Source organism: Eptesicus fuscus, chromosome 6 (genome assembly GCF_027574615.1).
Source record: "Eptesicus fuscus isolate TK198812 chromosome 6, DD_ASM_mEF_20220401, whole genome shotgun sequence".
Lineage (NCBI taxonomy): Eukaryota > Metazoa > Chordata > Mammalia > Chiroptera > Vespertilionidae > Eptesicus > Eptesicus fuscus.
The window spans coordinates 72,790,873-72,813,408 of record NC_072478.1 but is presented as its reverse complement, the minus strand read 5'-3'; the positions used below and the strand labels follow the sequence as shown (position 1 = coordinate 72,813,408).

At 40.0% G+C, this 22,536-nt stretch overlaps 1 protein-coding gene across 1 annotated transcript in view; it reads left to right on the top strand.

Moving 5' to 3' along the window:
* The window catches only part of MEIKIN (meiotic kinetochore factor), a 50,706-nt gene extending 29,625 nt beyond the window's left edge, over window positions 1-21,081 (top strand). The window contains exons 11-12 of the mRNA XM_054716993.1: window positions 7,236-7,359; window positions 20,883-21,081. Coding sequence (XP_054572968.1) covers window positions 7,236-7,359; window positions 20,883-20,914 — 156 coding nt within the window. The 3' untranslated portion in view covers window positions 20,915-21,081. The remainder of the gene's footprint in view (window positions 1-7,235; window positions 7,360-20,882) is intronic.
* Window positions 21,082-22,536: the final 1,455 nt, after the last annotated feature.

Sequence of the window (22,536 nt, the reverse complement as noted above, 5' to 3'; positions counted from 1 at the left end):
GAGCTGTGCCCCTGGTTTTAGTTGTCTGGAGAGATCTGCATCCCTTGGCCAGGAAACAGAAATTTTATAGACAGAGAAAGTATTTTGTGGTTAAATAAACTTTAATTATACAAATGAATAAATAAATGAATGAAATAAATGAAAAAATCAAAGGAAAAGATCAATGAAACTAAGAGCTACTTTTTGGAAGGTTAAACAAAAAGTACAAACCTTGAGCAATACTTAATAAGAAATAGAGGACTCAAATAAATAAATTTGGAAATGAAAAAGAAGACATTACAACGGATACCACAGAAACACAAAGGATTATAAGAGACTATGAACAATTACAATCCAAAACTGGACAACTTAGAAGGACTGGATAAATTCTTAGAAACATACAGCCTACCAAGACTGAATCATGAGGAAATAGAAAATCTGAACAGAACAATAATGAGTAAGGATATTTAATCAATAATCAAAAATCTCCCAAAAACAAAAGATAGCTTCACTGGTGAATCCTAACAAACATTTAAAAAAGAAAGAATACTCATTCTTCTCAAACTCTACCAAAAGCTAAAAGAGAACACTCCCCAAATCATTTTACAATGGCAGTGTTACCTTGACAACAAAACCAGACGTGGACCCCACAAGAAAAGAAAATTACAGACCAATAACCCTGTTGAACATAGGTGCAAAAATTCTAAACAAAATGTTAGGAAACCAATTTAAAAAATATATTAAAAGGTTCATACACCATGATCAATTTCGATTTATTCCAGGGATGCAAGGATGGTCCAATATTCACAAATCACAAGATGTGGTATATCTCATTAACAAAATGAAGGATAAAAATCATGTGATCATCTCAATAAATGCAGAAAAAGAAGCCCTAGCCAATTTGGCTCAATGGATAGAATGTTGGCCTGCAGACCAAAGGGTCTTAGGTTCAATTCTGGTCAAGGGCACGTACTTGGTTGCAGGCTCCTCCCCAGCCCAGGCCCTGGTTGGGGCTCATGCAGAAGGCAACCATTCAATGTGTTTCTCTCACATTAATATTTCTCTCTGTCTTTCCCTCTCTCTGCCTCTCTTTCTAAAAATCAATGGAAAAATATCTTCAGGTGAGGATTAAAAAAAAAATTAGGAGGACAGTTTAAGGGAGCTTTGGGACGACATGAAAGGTAACAACATATGTATCATAGGAGTACCAGAAGTAGAAGAAAGTGAGCAAGGGAAAGGGAACCCGCTTGAAAAAGTAATGACAGAAAATTTCCCTAACCCAGTGAAGGAAAGTCACACACATGTTCAGGAAGCACAGAGAGTCCCAATCAAGATGAACCCAAAGAGGCCCATACCAAGACACATCATAATTAAAATGCCAAAAATTGCCCTGGCTGATGTGGTTCAGTGATTAGAGTATTGGCCGGCACACTGAAGGGTTGTGGTTTTGGTTCCTAGTGAAGGGCACATACCTCGGTTTCAGGTTTGCCCCCTGCCCCCTGTTGGGGCACATGTGGGAAGTAAACAGTGGATGTGTCTCTCTCACATTGATGTTTCTCTCTTTCCCTCTCTCTCTTTCTCTCTCTGTCTCTCTCTCCCTCCCTTCTACTCTGTCTAAAAAAGCAATGGAAAAAATATTCTCAAATGAGGATTAAATAAATAAACATATAAATAAATAAATAAATGACATCCAGATTGGAAAGGAGGACCTAAAACTGTCATTATCCGCAGGTGATTTGATATTATATATAGAAAAGCCTAAAGAATCCACAAAAAAACTACTAGATTTAATAAATGAATTTGGCCCTAGACGGTTTGGCTCAGTGGATAGAGCATTGGCCTGTGGACCAAAGGGTTCCAGACTCAATTCTGATCCAGGGCATGTACCTCGGTTGTGGGCTCCTACCCCACCGGGCCAATAACCCGATGTGTTTCTCTCACAGTGATATTTCTCTCTGTTTTTCCCTCTCTTCCACTCTCTCTAAAAATCAATGGAAAAATGTCTTCGGGTGAGGATTAAAAACAAATAAATAAAAATAAATGAATTTGGTAAAGCAGCAGATTCAAAATTAATACCCAGAAATTGGTGGAATTTTTAAAATATATATTTTATTGATTTTTTACAGAGAGGAAGGGAGAGGAATAGAGAGTTAGAAATATTGATGAGAAAGAAACATCGATCAGCTGCCTCCTGCACACCCCCTACTGGAGATGTGCCTGCAACCAAGGTACATGCCCTTGACCGGAATCGAACCTGGGACCCTTCAGTCTGTAGGCTGACGCGCTATCCACTGAGCCAAACCAGTTAGGGCTGGTGAAATTTTTATGCACCAATATTGAACTCTCAGAAAGAGAAACCACGAAAAACAATTCCATTACCATTGCAGCAACAACAACAAAAAGATACCTAGGAATAAACTTAACCAAGGATGTAAAAGACCTATATTCAAAAACTTTAGGTCACTGAAAAAAAGAAATAGAGGAAGATACAAACAAGTGGAAGCATATACCATGTTCATGAGTTGGAAGAATTAATGTCATTAAAATGTCCATACTACCCAAAGCAATCTATAAATTCAACACAATCTCTATAAAATACCAATGCATATCTCACAGACCTAGAAAAAATACTCCAAAAATTTATATGGAACCAAAAAACCCCCCAGATAGCCTCAGCAATCTTGAGAAAGAAGAATAAAATTGCAGAGATCACAATACCAGATATCAAATTATACTACAGAGCCATTGTAACCAAAACAGCCTGGATGGCAGAAGAACATGCATATAAATCAATGGAACCAAACAGAATCCAGAAATCAGCCCAAGCCATTACACTCAATTAATATTTGACAAAGGAGGGAAGAGCATACACTGGAGTAAAGACAGACTTCAACAAATGATGTTGGGAAAATTGGATAGCAACATGCAAAAACAATAGCAACTAGACCATGACTTTATACACAAGAATAAACTCAAAATGGATAAAAGACTTAAATGTAAATTGTGAAACCATAAAAATCCAAGAAGAAAACATAGGCAGTAAAATCTCAAGACATCTCTCAGAGCAATATTTTTGCCAATATGTCCCCAGGGGGAAAGGAAAGAAACAAATGGGACTGCATTAGACTCAAAAACTTATGCACAGAAAAAAAAAATCATCAACAAAATGAAAAGGGAACCAACTGTATGGGAGAACATATTTGCCAATGATTCATCAGATAAGGAGTTAATCTCCAAAATATATAAAGAACTTATATAACTCAACACCAGCAAGACAAATCTATATATATAAAAGCCTAAGTGACCGAATGACTGAACCACCAGTTGACCGGTTGCTATGACACGCACTGACCATGGGGCAGATGCTTAATGCAGGAGTTGTCCTCTGGTGGTCAGTGCGCTCCCACAGCCAACCTCCTGTCCCTCCCCGCCACCCCCCACGGCCGACCAACCTCCCACACCCCTGCTGGCTGACTCCCATCAGCCCTGATTGCCAGCCAGGCCGAGGGACCCCACCTGTGCATGAATTTGTGCAATGGGCCTCTAGTAATCCTATAAAAAAGGGGGCAAAGAACCTGAATAGACACTTATCCAAAAAGGACCTGCAGATGGCCAATAGACATATGAAAAAATGCTCAAGGTCACTAATCATCAGAGATGCAAATAAAAACTACCATAAGGTTTCCACCTCACAATGGTCAGAATGGCAACTATCAATAAATAAAAAACAGGGAGAAAACAAGATGGTGACATAGATAAACACCTAAACTGCTGCCTCGCACAACAATTTCAAAACTACAACTAAAGCCGAAACCGGTTTGGCTCAGTGGATAGAGCGTCGGCCTGCGGACTGAAAGGTCCCAGGTTCGATTCCGGTCAAGGGCATGTACCTTGGTTGTGGGCACATCCCCGGTGGGGGGTGTGCAGGAGGCAGCTGGTCGATGTTTCTCTCTCATCGATGTTTCTAGCTCTCTGTCCCTCTCTCTTTCTCTCTGTGGAAAATCAATAAAATATATATAAAAAAAAACCAAAACTACAACTAAAAGACAAAACGGACATCATCCAGAACCACAGGAAGGCTGGCTGAGTGGAAATTTTACAACTAGAAGGAAAGAGAAAAGCACACTGAGACTCACAGGAGCTGTGGAAGGCAGAGGTACTGAGGCGCGCGTGTGGAGAGGGCGGGCAACTGAGTACAAGGCTGGTTTTCTCAAGTGGGAGGGAGACAAAAGCTCCCGACTACACTGAACTCCAGTTCCAGGCAAGACTCTGGGGACCCAGACTCATTCGGGGAGAAACTGGACTGTCTGGCAGCAGACAGAACTCGAGGGTGGCTTTCTCTCAGAGGAGCTTGCAGCGATTACCATGGGACACTGAGACACAGGGGCCTATTAGGGCAGGGGTGAGGGGAAACCAATGCTGTCTGCTCCGCCCTGAGACTCCACCCCATCCAAGCTGAGCACAGAGGCTTTTGCAAGTCTTGTCTCATAAGGGTGTCTCCAGCACAGAAGTTCTCCCAGCATAGACACAACTGATCCTCACAGCCAATTGGCCTGGAGGTCAATTCCTCCCAGGGATACCAACAACAATCAAGGCTTAACTACAACAAGACTGCACACAGCCCACAAAGGGGTGCACCAAGAGTGTCCACCTCAGGTAACTGGGGAGGCTGAGCCACTGGGCCCTATAGGACACCTCACACACAAAGCCACTCTATCAACTCAGGGAAGCAGCCAAAATGTGGAGACAAAAAAACAGGTCACAAATGAAAGAAATGGAGGAAAGCAAATGACTGGATATAGAGTTCAAAACCACGGTTATAAGGTTTTTCAAGAATTTTCTAGAAAAGGCTGATAAATTTATCAAGACCCTCAAGGATATGAAAAGGGCCAACTAAAAATTAAGCATACACTGACTGAAATAAAAAATATTATACAGAGATCTAACAGCAGACTAGAGGATCGCAAGAATCAAGTCAAAGATTTGAAATACAAAGAAGCAAAAAACACTCAACTAGAAAAGAAAAAAGAATCCAAAAATATGAAGATAGTGTAAGGAGCCTCTGGGACAACTTCAAGCAAACCAACATCCGAATTATGCTGGTGCCAGAAGAAGAGAGAGAGCAAGATACTGAAAACCTATTTGAAGAAATAATGACAGAAAACTTCCCCCACCTGGTGAAAGAAATAGACTTACAAGTCCAGGAAGTGCACAGAACCCCAAAAAAAGGAATCCAAAGAGGACAACACCAAGACACATCATAATTTAAATGCCAAGAGCAAAAGACAAAGAGAGAATATTAAAAGCAGCAAGAGAAAAACAGTTAGTTACCTACAAGGGAGCACCCATACGATTGTCAGCCGATTTCTCAACAGAAACTATGCAGGCCAGAAGGGAGTGGCAAGAAATATTCAAAGTGATAAATAGCAAGAACCTACAACAAAGATTACTCTACCCAGCAAAGCTATCATTCAGAATTGAAGGCCAGATAAAGAGCTTCACAAATAAGAAAAAGCTAAAGGAGTTCATCACCACCAAACCAGTATTATATGAAATGCTGAAAGGTATTCTTTAAAAGAGGAAGAAGAAGAAAAAAGGTAAAGATAAAAATTATGAACAACAAATACGTATCTATCAACAAGTGAATCTAAAAATCAAGTGAATAAAAAAATCTGATGAATAGAATAAATTGGTGAATATAATAGAATCAGGGGCATAGAAAGGGAGTGGACTGACAATTCTTGAGGGGAAAGGGGTGTTGGGGGTGCAGGTAGAGACTGGACAAAAATTGTACACCTGTGAATGAGGACAGTGGTGGGGTGGTAAGGGCAGAGGGTGGAGTGGGAACTGGGTGGAGGGGAGCTATCGGGGAAAAAAGAGGAACAATTGTAATAATCTGAACAATAAAGATTTATTAAATTAAAACAAAAATAAAAAACAAGTGCTGGAGATGATGTGGAGAAATGGGAGCCCTAGTGCACTGTTGGTGGGAATGCAGACTGGTGCAGTGACTATGCAAAGCAATATGGAGTTTCCTCAAAAAATTAAAAATTTTAAAAATGAGTTGGGTGTCAGTCTGGGACCACTTTAGTCCCCTTTAAAGATTTTGGCTTAGTGGTCTCTGTCATACTTTCAAGGAATCTCAGGTTCAGCATTTCTTTCTTTCTGCTGGCCCATTTATAGTGTCCTCGTCTAAGCCAGTCACTGTGTCCAAGGGCATGGAGTACATTGATTGGCTAGATTGGGTCTTATGGCCATCCTCAGGCTTAGAAGTATTATCAGCTCCACTTGATCCATACAGAAAGTATGGTATTCAGGCTGGTAGAATAAATAGGTTCTCCTAAGAGAACCAGAAGTTCCAGAAGAATGGAAAATGAATGTTGGGCAGGAAAATTTTAAATGTCCACCAGAGAGGATGATATGGAATTTTACAGTGAAAGAAATTTCTCTATAGGCTTTATTTTAAATGAGAGGAGCCCTTGATAACTATATGTCTATATTTTTGTGTTCGAAGAAACAGCTATATCACTTCTGAAAGATAAGATATTTCTTTATTCTAGAGATTGTCTACTTGATGGGAAATTGTCGAAATTACATGAGTTGGCAAATCAAGGACACTTAGTGTTTGACTCAGAATTAAATATAAACTGTGTTTTAATTCAGTAAATCATGTAACCACTCTCTCCAACTTTGGAATGCTTGAATCTCAACTCTATCATTATTTTCTCTCGGTCCTTAAATAAGTTATCCAACCTCTTGAAATCTAAGTTTTCTCATTTTACAAATGGGGATAATATAATGTGCCTTCCCTGGTTCTTGTGAATATTAAATAAGCAAATGTTTTAAAACCAATCAGTGTCCGCCGAAACCGGCTTGGCTCAGTGGATAGAGCGTCGGCCTGCGGACTCAAGGGTCCCAGGTTCGATTCCGGTCAAGGGCATGTACCTTGGTTGCGGGCACATCCCCAGTAGGGGGTGTGCAAGAGGCAGCTGATCGATGTTTCTCTCTCTCATCGATGTTTCTAACTCTCTATCCCTCTCTCTTCCTCTCTGTAAAAAATCAATAAAATATACTAAAAAAAAAATTAATAAGATTAAAAAAAAAAACACCAATCAGTGTCCAGAGTGGATAAGCATTTCATAAGTGCTTTTACTAATATTTATGAAATATGGATATTAAGACTATTTGCCTTTGAAATAAAATAACATAAATATAGTATCTGGAAGAATTATGCAACGTCTGTTCTTCTTTTTCAGGTTCCTTTAAATACATCAGCAATATGTTGTATTATTAGAGCATCACCGGGAACTAGACAAGTGAAAAGTAAAGGTGTTATTGTAAAGAAGAAGAAATATTCTCTTCCTAAAGATATTCCTCAAGGTACTGTAGTATGAATGCAGAAACTACTTTTAAAAAGCTATAAAACACATTTCATTGCAAATTCCTTATATACATGGGAAGTTCAGTTATAAATTGTATTCTGAGAGTTCTTGCACAAGTGGAAATAGTAAAATTTTAATAGTAAGTTTGGTCAGGTTTCAGAACCTCATTAAAATAATTTTTTGATAGTCAAATACTTCATCTCTTGAAAAATTAGCTAATGCCATTGAATTAAAATGTATTTAAGATGATTCCTCTTATAACTATTTGAAATTTAGTGTTGTTGGGTCTTATTTTTAGTAGCATTCTTTTTAAAGATATTGAGATATTTTTGCGTTTACTTAACAGTGGTTGAGCACGTTTTCTGTGACAGGCATTGAGCTAAGCCTTATTATATCTCGTTTATTTCTCACTATGACTTTATGATAGACAGGATGTGTACTGTTATCCTCACTTTATATATTAAGAATATGAGGCTTAAAGTAGTATGCAATTTGTCCAAGAACATATTCCTACCAAGTGGTAGAAAGGAGTTCAATCTTGCCATCTAAACTCCAAGTTTAGATTTTTCTGTACTTCCCTCACTCCATATCAGTCCCCATTGATCCTTGTCGAAGTTTCTTCCACAGAGCCTGTCCTGAGCACTCCCTAAATCCACAGAGATATTTTTCTTTTCTAAGTTCCTTGAATACTTAATTCAGTGCTACTCATTTTACACTTGATAATTTACTACTCTCTGACATAATTTTTATGCTAACTTTTTATATTCTTTAGGTTATGAAGTTTTCGCAGACAGAGACCACATAATAGACTTCTATTTCTATCTCTGATAACAGCATAGTGGTAGGGAATAGTAGATGTCATATCAGTCAGGGTTCTACCAAAGAAACAGAACTAATAAGATGTAAATACACACTTCAAGGATTTGACTTAGTGCAATTATAAGGTATGGTAAAAACTGTAGGGCAGGCTGGAAACTCTTGGGCAGGAGCTGATGTTGATGCAGTCCTCAGGAGGAATTTCTTCTTCCTCAGAGAAACCTCAATTTTGCTCTTAAGGCTTTTCAATTGTTTGGATGAGGCCCATACACATTATCAAGGATAATCTCCTTTATTTAAAGCCAGTTATTACAGATGTTAGCCACATATACAAAATACCTTTGCAGCAACACCAGCTCCTAAATTAGATTAGTATTTACTATAATTGGATAGATAGCCTAGCCAAGTTGATACTACAACTAACCATCTCAGTCCACCTGTGTCAACTACACATTCATACACATCTCCTTAAACCATATTTAATATCCAAATAAAAACAGTAACAAAGTCATACTTCTATGTTCTAACATAATGTGACTGTCCTACATACAACCAAAAATGTGTTCCTTCCCCAGAACAGGATTCAAAGTCCTTGGGTGATGTTTGTTCTTCTCCTTGATATTCTGTAACTCAAGTTCTGTATTATGAAGCTAACTATTATTAATACATCTTATATAGGATGATAGAGTATAAGAGAGGGAAGGAAACAAAGATATTTGCTTAATTAGTCATGTGGTCATAACTGGTATTTATAACTACCTTTCTCCACTACCCATTCCATATTCCCTCTGCCCTCAATAAGTACCTTAGCTGGTCATGATTCTTTAACTGGTGGGGTGACATAAACTCTTATTTTTGAAGGATCTAGTCCTGTTTGGATGGGTTATAGTTTTCCATTGACCTTAATCACAGGGCATGGTAATATTAAGGGATGCCCTAAGGCTGTGGTTGGCAAACGCATTAGTCAACAGAGCCAAATATCAACAGTACAAAGAAATTTCTTTTGAGAGCCAAATTTTTTAAACTTTTTCTAACGCCGCTTCTTCAAAATAGACTCTCCCAGGCCATGGTATTTTGTGGAAGAGCCACACTCAAGGGGCCAAAGAGCCGCGTGTGGCTCGCGAGCCGCAGTTTGGCGACCACGGCCCTAAGGGATCTTCTGTATTGCAGACATACTCTTCCATTGTGGAGTAGTAGTCCAATTTTCCCATGGTATTCAGGATCAGTCACCCCAACCAGAACAGGAACTTTCTTCTTTGCTTGTTGACCCAGAGGCATGAGGAGCCTAAAGTGGCCAGTGGCAGCCTTTACTCCCAGTTCAATGGAATTATTGTTGTATCTTCTGGTGAAAGCTTTCCTCCCTTTGGAATTAAGGCTTCTAGGCCAATAAAGCATAAAGTCATGGGCACAAGAAGCAAAAATTTTACTAGTTGGTCACCAGGGGTAATATTGAGTGGTCCCACTTCCATTTCCACCCCCTAAATTTTTGGACCTTTGAATTCTGGTTATGGGATAAACAGCACTGTATATTGGATGCTGATCCAGAGCAATACAACCGTTTACCTTATGGAGAACCTTGCCCCAGTCCTGCAAGGTATTGCTGCCTCGCTAGTGCTGTAACTGTCTTCAAAAGACCATCCCATTCTATTAAGCCAGCTGCTTCAGGATGGTGGGGAACATGGTAAGACCAGTGAATTCCATGAACACGGGCCTAATGCTGCACTTCTTTTGCTCTGAAATGTGCCTCTTGATCAGAAGCAATGCTATGTAGGATGCCATGATGGTAGATAAGGCATTCTGTAAGACCTTGGATGATTGTTTTGTCAGAAGTTTTGCCTACAGGGAAGGCAAATTACCATCCAGAGTAAGTATCTATTTCAGTAAGAATAATATGTTGCCCCTTCCGTGATGCAAGTGGTCCAGTGTAATCAACTGGCCACCAGGTAGCTGGTTGATCACTCCAAGTAATGGTGCCATATTGGGGATGGGGTGTTGGTCTCTGCTGCTGACAGATATAGGATACTCAGCAGTGGGTATAGTCAGGCTGACTTTGGTGAACAGAAGGTCATGTTGCTGAGCCCATACAAACTTCTATTGTGGTCATTGGGCAATCACTGGAGCAAAAGGCTAACTGGTATCCACAGAACAAGTCATTGGCTTGTTTATTAAAATTCTCCTCTGCTGAATTTACCCTCTGTTGAGCATTCACATAAGATACATATATTCATGTTTTTTTGCCCATTCAGAGAAGTTGATCCACATGACTCTTCCATAAATTTTGTTGTCATCAATTTTCTAGTCCTGTCCCTTCCAAGTCCCTGTCCATCCAGCCAAACTATTGGCCATAGTCCATGAATATAATTCTAACAAAGTGAAAAATGAGGTGCACTGTTCTAAGTTCCGTCCCACTGGGAGGATATCTCTTTGCCTGTTTCCTTCAGAGTTGCCCCAAGAAGGAGCTATAGGTACTATAGCAGTCTACTTTCAGGTGGTACTTGAATATCATGTAGAACCATATGTCAACCAAGCCTGACTTGTATTTTCCTCAGTCAGCTGATTGTAGAGAACTCCCCATAATGCCATAAGTGCAGGCTGAGAGAGAGGTTATGTAGCAGGAGTACGGGCCATGGATATTTGGGCCACTTCCTCATATAACTTATGTAAGCCTTCAGGGCCTGCTCAGCCCAATCTTGTATATACCATTTGCATTTGATAATGGAGTGTTGCTCTTCACAGCCAACTTTATGGTATGGTACACCAGACAACACTCAATTCATGATGGGCAACTCATCTCCTGTTGTAGCTTGGTGGCCCATAGTTAAATATTCAGTCTCTACTAATGCCCAATAACAGCCAAATACTTTTTCTCAAAAAAAGAGAGTAGTTATCCACAGAGAATGGCAGCGCTTTCCTTCAAAATCCTAAGGACCTGTGCTGTGATTCATCAACAGGCTCCAAACAGCATCTCTATCCACCACTGACACTTCAAATACAATTAATTGTGTTGGCTGCATCATATGGTTCACGTGGCAGAGCATCTTGCACAGTAGCCTGGACCTGTTGCAAAGCCTTCTCTTATTCTGAGATCCTCTCAAAACCAGCAGCTTTTCAGGTCACTTGGTAAATGGGCTGGAGAACTACACTGAAATGAGGAATATGTTGACTCCAAAACTAAAAAGGACCTTTAGGCATTGTGCCTCTTTTTTGATTGCCTAAAGGGCCAGATGCAACAACTTAGCCTTCACTTTTGAAGGCATATCTCTCATCTCATTGGACTTCAGGAAGTTTCACTGAGGTGGACCCAGCAATTCCATTTCCCTGGAACCTGGAGACCTAGTAATTCTACTTCTGGGACTATATCCAACTATAATATGTACATATGTTCATCAAAAGATCTATACTAGAATGTTCATAGAATCACTGTTAATAATAGCCCTAACCTAGAAATGAAATAATCCAGATGCCCACCAACAGTATAATGGATAAGTAAACTGTGGTACATTCATTCATTGAAGTGCTATATAGCACTGGGAATCAGCAATATACAATCACAGTGTACATGCAACAATATTGATGAATCTTACATAAAGAGCCAGGTGCAATAAAATATATTTAGTATTACTTATATTTAGTACAAAACTAGGCAAAGGTAAACTATCATGGAAATCACCATAGTGGATGCCTTTTGCGGACAGGGATAGCAACTGGAAAGGGTTTTGAGAGGGAATTCTAGGGTGCTGGTAGTGTTTTGTTTTATTGCCTGGATGCTAGCTATGTTGGTGTGTTGTTTATGAAAACCCATAAAGTTATACAGTATACATATGTGTACATTTCTGTGTGTATGCTATACTTCAATAAAAAGTTAAAAATAAAAATAGAGAAACTTCTCTTAATTTGATGTTTTTGGCCTGTCATATTAGTTTCTGACATCAGGTAATGTCACAATTCTGGATTTAAGTATGCAACAAATCAAAACAAAAATGTGTCTGGGAAGTTCTTTTGAGTGTTCAGACCAAAATTTTTAGTTTAATTCTCAGAGACCTATTGATGCATGTTGAACCAATTGTGCCACCTTCTGGCTTCTTCCTAGGCCCTCACCTCATTTAGCAGCCTCCTCGTTTAAGTAATTTCCTTTCAACCCCTGGCCACTTGTCTCTGCCTTGTCTTCAGTAAAAATAGCAAAGCCCCAAGCTAACTAGTGATCATGTTATTTTAAACATGCAGCAGCCTATTTTTAGTCCTGGCATTTAACGTTTTAGCTAGTTTGGCAGTAATCTAATCAGCACTACAGGATGAAGCTTACTTTTGATGGACGAGGACCCTTATTCTGTATGATGTTTGTTCATTGGCTGGCACTGTGCAGATTAAAGGAAAAATGTGGTGAAAGTGAACCAGTAGAGGAGTCCAAAAGAGATGTGATAGAGGAGGTAGTATGGGTAACTTGAGATCCAAGAATGGTGACAACCTGGATAGAAGAGGCCTTACAAAACATCTAGTCCAAGGTTTCTCTGACCTGTAAATTATACTCTCTAGAACAAGCATGTCAAACTCAAAGGCTAACATGGGCCAAAGAAACAAGGTTTAAATTTATGTGGGCTGCAAAAAAAACAAGTTTCAATTTTCATAGAAACGTAGGTTTATTTTGATAGAGACATGCTGAATACAAAGGGCTAAAATAAATGAGTAATTGTTAACATAAAAAATAGGACATTTTAATAAAAATTATTATTTTTTCTTGAACATTAACTTACCAGACACTGAATAACTGCACAAATTAATAAGTGTAATGCAAGTAAACCTATTTTTCTTGTTCTCTGAAAGCGAAATATTTCCTATTGCGCACACCAAACAAGTCAGTACAAGACTAATGACATGGCCTTAGCTGGTTTGGCTCAGTCGGCCTGCAGACTGAAAGGTCCCAGGTTCGATTCCAGTCAAGGGCACATGCCTGAGTTGTGCTCTGGATCCCCAGTAGGGGGCGTGCAGAAGACAGCCAATCAGTGATTTCTTCTCATCATTGATGTTTCTATCTCTCTCTCCCTCTCCCTTCCTCTCTAAAATCAATTAAAAAAATTTTTTTCTTAAAAGACTAATGACGCCCTAGCTGGTTTGGCTCAGTGGATAGAGCGTCAGCCTGCGGACTGAAGGGTCTCAGGTTCGATTACGGTAAAGGGCACATGCCCGGGGTTGCAGGCTTGATCCCCAGTAGGGGGCAAGCAGGAGGCAGCCGATCAATGATTCTCTCTCATCATTGATGTTTCTATCTCTCCCTCTCTCTTCCTCTCTGAAATCAATAAAAATACATATTTTTTAAAAAAGACTAATGACGTGGCAATTGGCTGCTAAAATATTCGCTGCTAGTATTAGTAGAGAGAAATGATGCGCCTGCGCATAAGACACATAAGGGAAATGAATGCAACATGATTATAGTAATCAATCATGAGCAAACATTGTAGTTCATTATTAACAATTATGTATAACAGGATATTGTAAAAATTAAGTTAAGTTTTTATTAAAACATTTCTTACATACTGTTATATTGGCTGGGCCACAAAAATATTCGTGTGGGCCATGGGCCACGAGTTTGACATGCTTGCTGTAGAATAAGGCACAGGAATCTGCAATCGGTAGGTTCTCAAAGTGATTCCAATAAGCACTAAAATTTGAGAACTATATAATTGATTCTCTTTTGCTCATTTTACATAACAAAAATAACATTGCCAGATCAATAAATGACTGTCCCAAGTTCCTACTGCTGGGGCTGACCAGCAGACCCTGAGCGACGGATGAACAGATTACTCTGACACAGGTTTCTGTGACAGACAGGGCTAAGGGACTCTTTTACTTCAGTAGTAAAAGCAGTTCCGTTCTCCTGCCTTGTTGGCTTTTTATTGTAACAACAGCTTGAACTCAAATTAATCTCTAGATACAATCAGCCGAGTAAGTATCCTTGAGAAAGTATATGCTTCTACAAGGTCAGGTCTTTAAAGACTAAACAGAGAGATTCTAGCAAAACACCCCCAGGGGATTGGACTTTTTTGGAAAAGTCAAGGTAGGGGCTGCCGCCTTCAGCAAGGTCCCCTCAAAGGCCCCAGACCTTTCAGAAAATCCTCCTTACAGACATTCCAACCAAGTCCCATGCTTCCCCACACAACTAATTACTGGCAGAATAAGCACTAGAACTTAGCTTTCCTGATTATCAATAGTTTGGATAGCTGAAATATAGGGGATGAGGGAGGTAGAGTACATAGGGCTCTGAGTTTCATAGTTCATCTAGACCAGTGGTCAGCAAACTGCAGCTCACGAGCCACATGTGGCTCTTTGGCCCCTTGAGTGTGGCTCTTCCACAAAATACCATGTGCAGGCGCGCATGTACAGTGTGATTGAAATTTCGTGGCCCATGTGCACAAGTCGGTTTTCGGCTCTCAAAAGAAATTTCAATAGTTGTACTGTTGATATTTGGCTCTGTTGACTAATGAGTTTGCTGACCACTGATCCAGACAAAGCAGTTTTACTTCTTTTTGCTTTATGCACTGGGCTTCTGTATTCTATTTAAACAGATATTTATTTATTTACTAGAGGCCTGGTACACAGATTTGTGCACTAGTGGGGTCCCTCAGCCTGGCCTACAGGGATTGGGCCAAAACTGGCTCTCCTACAACCCCCAAGAAGTCTCAGATTGCGAGAAGGCAGTTCTTGGGTGACACACCCTGGAATCAGGCTCCCTCCTCTCTGGTCCAGGTGTGTCACCAGAGAACCACAGTTGCCAAGTCATCGGAGCTCGGCAGCTCCTGCGTCAAGCATCTGCCCCCTGGTGGTCAGTGCGCATCATAGCTACTGACCGGTAGGCCTGTCGCTTAGACTTTTATATATATACTAGAGGCCTGGTGCACGAAATTCGTGCCGGGGGGGAGGTGTCCCTCAGCCCAGCCTGCACCCTCTCCAATCTGGGATCCCTCTCACAATCCAGGTCTGCTGGCTCCCAACTGTTCGCCTACATGCCTTCCTAATTTCCCCTAACCTCTTCTGCCTGCCAGCCTGATCACACCCTAACCACTCCTCTGCCAGCCTGATTGATGCCTAACTGCTCCTCTGCCAACCCAATTGCCCCTAACTACCCTCCCCTGCAGGCCTGGTCCCCCCAACTGCCCTTTCCTGCAGGCCCAGTCACCCCCAACTTCCCTCCTCTGCCGGCCTGGTCACCCCTAACTGCCCTCCCCTGCTGGCCTGATCACCCACAACTGCCCTCCCTTGTAGACCTGGTCCCTCCCAACTGCCCTCCCCTGCTAGCCATCTTGTGGCAGCCATCTTGTGTCCACATGGGGGCAGCCATCTTTGACCACATGGGGGCAGCCATCTTGTGTTGGAGTGATGGTCAATTTGCATATTACTCTTTTATTAGATAGGATAGATTGCCAATAGAGGTTTGAACAATCATTGCTTTGTCCTTCTTACAATTTTAGCAATGGACGGGTAAAATATTGGCACTTTAATTTGACCAATAAGCATGTATTAGGCACCATGGTATTATCTGGGATATGAGTTAGCCCTCCAGGGCTTACAGACTAGTAATAAGATGAACCTCACAGTCTTATCTGTCAGGTGATAAGCTAGAAGTGGAGCAAGGCACTGTCAAAGCATAGAACTTTGCTCTGAAGTGTCAGGGAAGACTTCCAGGCTAATAACTTTTGGAAAATCAAACAAAATCTGTGGCTATCCTTATTGTAAGATTTTAAGATTTCGGTTTTATTTTGATCTTCAAAAGAGATAATAAATCGTGTGTTATCAATTTTTATCTCAAGCTAGTAATATGAGAAGTTTGAGTTTTTAGATAATAATAGCAGGCAGAAGTATTAAATAGAAATGAGATGAAAAAAGATTTGAGTATCTGAGAGTGGTAGAAGAAGTCACTTAAGAGTAGGACATCACTAAGTTCAAATATAGCTGTCATATGAACAAATTCCTTAAATCCTCTGAATTTTACCCTCCTATCTGTAAAATTGGCATAATAGTAGCTCTTAACTTAAGGGGTTGTTGCAAGGATTAGAAATAACCTGTGAAAAGTGTCTGACATATAATAATCACTCGTTATGCAATGATTATTATTTGCTTCTACAGGTTAGGTTAATTACTCAAATCTAGCTCACTACACTTTCCTTTGAAAACTTTGATTTCTTTGTTTTCATTAAATTGCAAAAGCTTGAAATATATTGTGTGGTTATTGTATTTGATGATAAATTTGGTTATGCCATCTCATATAAAGTGTGTGGAGTCTTTGACACAGACCCATTGATCTGGTACAAATACAGAGATGAAGTATGCCAGTCACTTCCTTGGGGAAAAAGAAATCAAACAAGTTTGACATCATGAAGACCTTTTAAGACTTTTGATTTGGTGTCATGTAGCTATAAAATAAAAAGAGGAAGTTCTGTAGTTGATTGTTTCATTCATTCGGCAGACATTTATTGATCTGAATGTCTATGCTAGACACTGTTGCTGATAATTTTGAGATAAAGACGTAGTTGTCTTTATGAAGTTTGTAATCTCATAGAGGAAGTCAGATATATAAAACAAGTCCAATGGAGGTATATATGCTTTCATAGAGCTCCATGTAGGACCCTTTTGGGGTACATAGGGAAGGTGGGAAATGCACTGAAGGATGATCTGAAGCCCTCAGAGGCATCCTGAGCATAGGCCTCTAGGCAGAGACACCAGCATAAATAAAGGAACAGAGTTCTAAAGCAGCCTCAGGTACTTAAGGAACTGAAAGTAGTCATGTTCAGCTAGAATGGAGACTGGACTCTCTCTGAGAACTGAGTTGTGAGTAGTAATCAGGGTTCAGATCATGGAGAGCCTCCTCAGCCATACTGACTTTTGACTTTATCCTGGTCAAATTGCTTTTTATTTAGATCATTCTGGCTAGAAATTTGGAGGTGTCTTGAAAGAAGTGAACCTGGAAGCCGAAAGATCAGGTGGAAGTTTTACAAAAGTCATGATGAACCAAGTTGAGAAAATAAGGATCTGAGCTAGTGTATCTCAAAGTATGGTACTCAGACCACCTGGGGAATTTATAAATAATGCATATTCCTGGGTCATTGTTTCAGCAATCTGGTCAAGAGTTCTGGGATTTGAGAACCAGTTTAAACTGAAAATATTTATTGGTATAATTGCCAGGGCTTAGTGACTGATTAGGTACTGGTACAGGGTAGTGAGAGAAAAGGACAGTTAGAGGATGACTCCCAGGTTTCCAGTACTGTAAAGTTTTAGAAATGATACATTCTAGGAGATGTCAGGGGAAAACATAGGACATGGCTCTGGATGTATATATGAAGGCTGAGGAAGGGTAGGTGGGATGTGGTTGGGTGGGATGATTATCCACTTGGGAAGTTATTCAAAAGTTGGATGGAGAGGATGACTGTGGTCTAGTTTCCAAATTCTTTAATAAATGTGCAGATAGTGTATGAGGTCAGTAAAGAACAAAGTAAGGAGGAGAAGAAGGTAGAATACCCAGTGCTTCCCAAATTTAAATATACTTATGAACTACTTGAGGATCTTGTTAAAAATGGAGATTTTTATTCAGTAGGTCTGGAATGAAGACCAAGATTCTACATTTCTAATAAACTTCTAGGTGATGATGAAGTAACTGGTCCATGGAGCATTCTTTGAATGACAAAGGTATAAGGCTCTGGTGGTCAAACTTAGCTACACATCAGACTTTTCTGAATATTTGAGTCCCTTGTCCAGACACTCTGACTGAATTGTTATGGAGTATGACCTGGATATCAGGACATTCAAAAGCTCAGTGAATTCTAAGGTAAAACGCAGTTTGAGAACCATTAATGTAGATAGGCTGATTAGGTCAGGGGTGAGGTGACAATAGGAATAAGTAAATCTGGCTCCACTCTGGATCTCCTGGTACAAGATATTGGGGGAAAAGGGCCCAGAATCCTCTATTGGGAAAAATCTGGGCTCAGTTAAAACAAAGAGTAGGAGAATGCAAAGGAAGGGTGGACAGGAAAATGTGAGGGACTTGAACTTGGGTTGAAGTAGGACAGGGATGAGTTCCTCCAAGTTACAAGGCTGGGGTTAGAGGCCTTATGATGCCCACTGACCGCTGTCTTTGCTGGGCTTTCCACTGGAATGTTTTTGAGCAAGTCTCTTTGCATCTCCAAAGAGTGTCCTCAGCTTGTCCCGGATGGAGTAGGCCAGCTATTCCTTTTTATTATTATTATTATTTTCATTTTTAATAAATCTTTATTGTTCAGATTATTACAATTGTTCCTCTTTTTTCCCCCCATAGCTCCCCTCCACCCGGTTCCCACCCCACCTTCTGCCCTTACCCCTCCCCCCCACTGTCCTCATCCATAGGTGTATGATTTTTGTCCAGTCTCTTCCTGCACCCCCCACGCCCCTTTCCCCCCGAGAATTGTCAGTCCACTCCCTTTCTATGCCCCTGATTCTATTATATTCACCAGTTTATTCTGTTCATCAGATTTTTTATTCACTTGATTTTTAGATTCACTTGTTGATAGATATGTATTTGTTGTTCATAATTTTTATCTTTACCTTTTTCTTCTTCTTCCTCTTCTTAAAGAATACCTTTCAGCATTTCATATAATACTGGTTTGGCAGTGATGAACTCCTTTAGCTTTTTCTTATCTGTGAAGCTCTTTATCTGCCCTTCAATTCTGAATGATAGCTTTGCTGGGTAGAGTAATCTTGGTTGTAGGTTCTTGCTATTCATCACTTTGAATATTTCTTGCCACTCCCTTCTGGCCTGCATAGTTTCTGTTGAGAAATCAGCTGACAATCATATGGGTGCTCCCTTGTAGGTAACTAACTGTTTTTCTCTTGCTGTTTTTAATATTCTCTCTTTGTCTTTTGCTCTTGGCATTTTAATTATGATGTGTCTTGGTGTGGTCCTCTTTGGATTCCTTTTGTTTGGGGTTCTGTGCGCTTCCTGGAATTGTAAGTCTATTTCTTCAAATAGGTTTTCAATATCTTGCTCTCTCTCTTCTTCTGGCACCCCCATAATTCAGATGTTGGTACGTTTGAAGTTGTCCCAGAGGCTCCTTACACTATCTTCATATTTTTGGATTCTTTTCTCTTTTTGCTTTTCCAGTTGGGTGTTTTTTGCTTCTTTGTATTTCAAATCTTTGACTTGATTCTTGCAATCCTCTAGTCTGCTATTGGATCTTTGTATATTATTTTTTATTTCAGTCAGTGTATGCTTAATTTCTAGTTGGTCCTTTTTCATATCCTTGAGGGTCTCACTAAATTTATCAGCCTTTTCTAGAAAATTCTTGAAAAACCTTATAACCATGGTTTTGAACTCTATATCCAGTAGTTTGCTTTCCTCCATTTCTGTCATTTGTAACCTGTTTCTTTGTCTCCGCATTTTGGCTGCTTCCCTGAGTTGATAGAGTGGCTTTGTGTGTGAGGTGTCCTATAGGGCCCAGTGGCTCAGCCTCCCCAGTTACCTGAGGTGGACACTCTTGGTGCACCCCTTTGTGGGCTGTGTGCCCAGTCTTGTTGTAGTTAAGCCTTGATTGTTGTTGGTATCCCTGGGAGGAATTGACCTCCAGGCCAATTGGCTGTGAGGATCAGTTGTGTCTATGCTGGGAGAACTTCTGTGATGGAGACACCCTTATGAGACAAGACTTGCTTCAGTGGGGCTTTGGTGTTCACTTCATCTGCCCCCTGAGTGTGTCCCTTGTAGATCTGAGGAGTTGTAATCTGGATGGTCCCACTCTGATCCCTGGGTACTCTGGCTCTTGGATCTCCAATGAGGTGCTAATTTATCCTCTGCATGAGGCCACCCAGCAGGAGATACGGAGAGATCTGCAGATTTCTCTTCTTTGGGTTTTGGTGGTGCCCAGATGAGGCCCAGCTGTGAAGCAATGCAAGCTGCTGCGGGGCCTTGGGCCTTCTTTTGGATGTTCTGGGTCTCACTGACTCAGCTGCAGTTTCTTAGGTAAGTTTAGAATTCAAAGGACCAGGTCATTCATATGCAAAAGCCTCTGCGCTCAGCTTGGATGGGGTGGAGTCTCAGGGCAGAGCAAACAGCTATGTCTTCGTGGGGCGGGATCTCAGGGCAGAGCATACAGCAATGGCTTCCTGTCAGCCCTGCCCTAAAAGGCCCCGGGTCTCAGTGTCCCACAGTAATCGCTGCAAGCACCTCTGAGAGAAAGCCGTCCTTGAGTTTCGCCTGCTGCCAGACAGTCCAGTTTCTCCCCGTATGAGTCTAGGTCCCCAGAGTCTTGCCTGGAACTGGAATTCAGAGCAGTTGGGAGCTTGTGTCTCCCTTCCGATTGAGAAAGCCAGCCGCGTACTCAGTTGCCCGCCCTCTCTGCGTGTGTGCGCCTCAGTACCTCTGCCTTCCGCAGCTCCTGTGAGTCTCAGTGTGCTTTTCTCTTTCCTTTTAGTTGTAGAATTTCCACTCAGCCAGCCTTCCTGTGGTTCTGGATGATGTCCATTTTGTCCTTTAGTTGTAGTTTTGAAATTGTTGTGCGAGGCAGTAGTTTAGGTGTTTACCTATGCCGCCATCTTGGTCCCCCCCCCTTTTTTTTTAAATAGACTTTGGATTTGTGCAACTAGAGTGGCCTGAGCATCAAGAGCTCTCTTCCTAATGTCTAGTTATTAATAATTATTGGACACCTGCTTGTGATGTATATGAAGTAATTGATTTTTATATCTTTTCTCCAGATATTATAATAAAAACAAATGGCAGGATGTAGCAGCTGTGGCTGAATTTTCAGTATTTTGAAGACATGAATGTGAAGTCAAAGCCATAAAGCAGAATGTCTGCCTGAAATTATATGAAATTCAAAAATCAAAATTCTCTAATTATTTGTGATAATATCCTGGTGTTAAAATTCTACTGAGTTTCTTATAACTTACTATTAATCAGTTAAGAAAGAAATATTTTTCTGTATGCTTCTTAAATATATGTATTTGTATTGTAAAATAAGAAAAAATAACTTATATTAGAGGACTGTACACTAGATGATTTCAACTATTTATAAAGAGCTAACACCAGAGCTCTATGTAACTTCCTTTGATTGTTTTTTCCTTTGTATCAATTAAAATTAGTAAAGTTGTTAAAGCCCTAAAAGTGAAAATGCTTATATTACAAACTATTTTTAACAGAACTTAATTGAAACCATGTGAACAAGAGACCTAATTTCAGGTCTGACTGAAAGAAACTCTACACTCAAGATTTGCTAAAGCAAGGAATGTATATGTACAATAAATCATACACTAAATATTTTATATATTACCTCATCCCCACACAACCTTCTTTAGCTAATACTATATGTAGGATTTTTTTTTTATAATTAACTTGTCACATTTCAACAATGTCCTTCTTACAAAGTAGATATTCTGTTGTCAGTTAACAAAGTACAGTTGTATAACTGTTAGTGAAATTTTAACTCTGATGGTTTTACTGATGTTATTGTACATAAAATAAGAGTAAAACTTTCAAAGTTGCTTCCATAAGAATGAAAATTCTAATATCAATGGATTAATTTGAGGTTATGTAACCTATACAGTATTTTTATTTTTAAATGAGTCCCATAAAGATAGTCTTGTAAATGATTTGACAAGGCCTTAAGCTAATAACAAACTATAATTTTTGTTTTACATTTTCATCTGCAGGTGAAATATGAGAAAGTAGTTAGGAAATGAAAAGAGATCATTAAAGATGGTGGCTAGAACCAAATTTAGATCTGAATTCTAAATCGGTATTCAACTAAGTCATTAACTCTTGTGGTAATTTTAATAGCAAAAATGTGATAAGCAGCAGGGGAAGGAGAAACTAAGTAAAAGGCCTGTTTCCTGCCTTCAAGGAGTTTATAATCCAAGGGCAAGGGGAGAGAATGAGAACAGATTATTTGATAGTTTAATCAGGTGGTAGATTCTTACGAGAAAGTATGATACCTGATTCTTAGACTGAGCCTAATGAGGCCGGAGGATATAAACATTTGAGAGTCTCATGTTGCTGTTAAGGAAAATACAGCTCAGAGAAATAAATACTTGGCCCGGATCATGTAATTTAGAAAGTGACAGAGTCAGGATTTGAAAGCAGGACTATGTGAGTCCAATATTTTTTGTTTGTTTTTGTATTATCAGCTAGAGCACAGGAAAAGGTGTGAAGAAGGAAGGAATTACAATTGGTGTTTAAGGCTTAGGGGTGGAGGATGTAACTTTAATTATGATTAAACTGAAGGAAAGTAGAATAAGCCTGCTTACTGTTTGGCATATGTGAGAAGTCAAAGAGAATTCCTGCTGGCAAATCCTAGGAGAAGGTGTACTCTTACCTCATACCTATGGGTAGGTCTCAGAGGTCTTTCAGTGA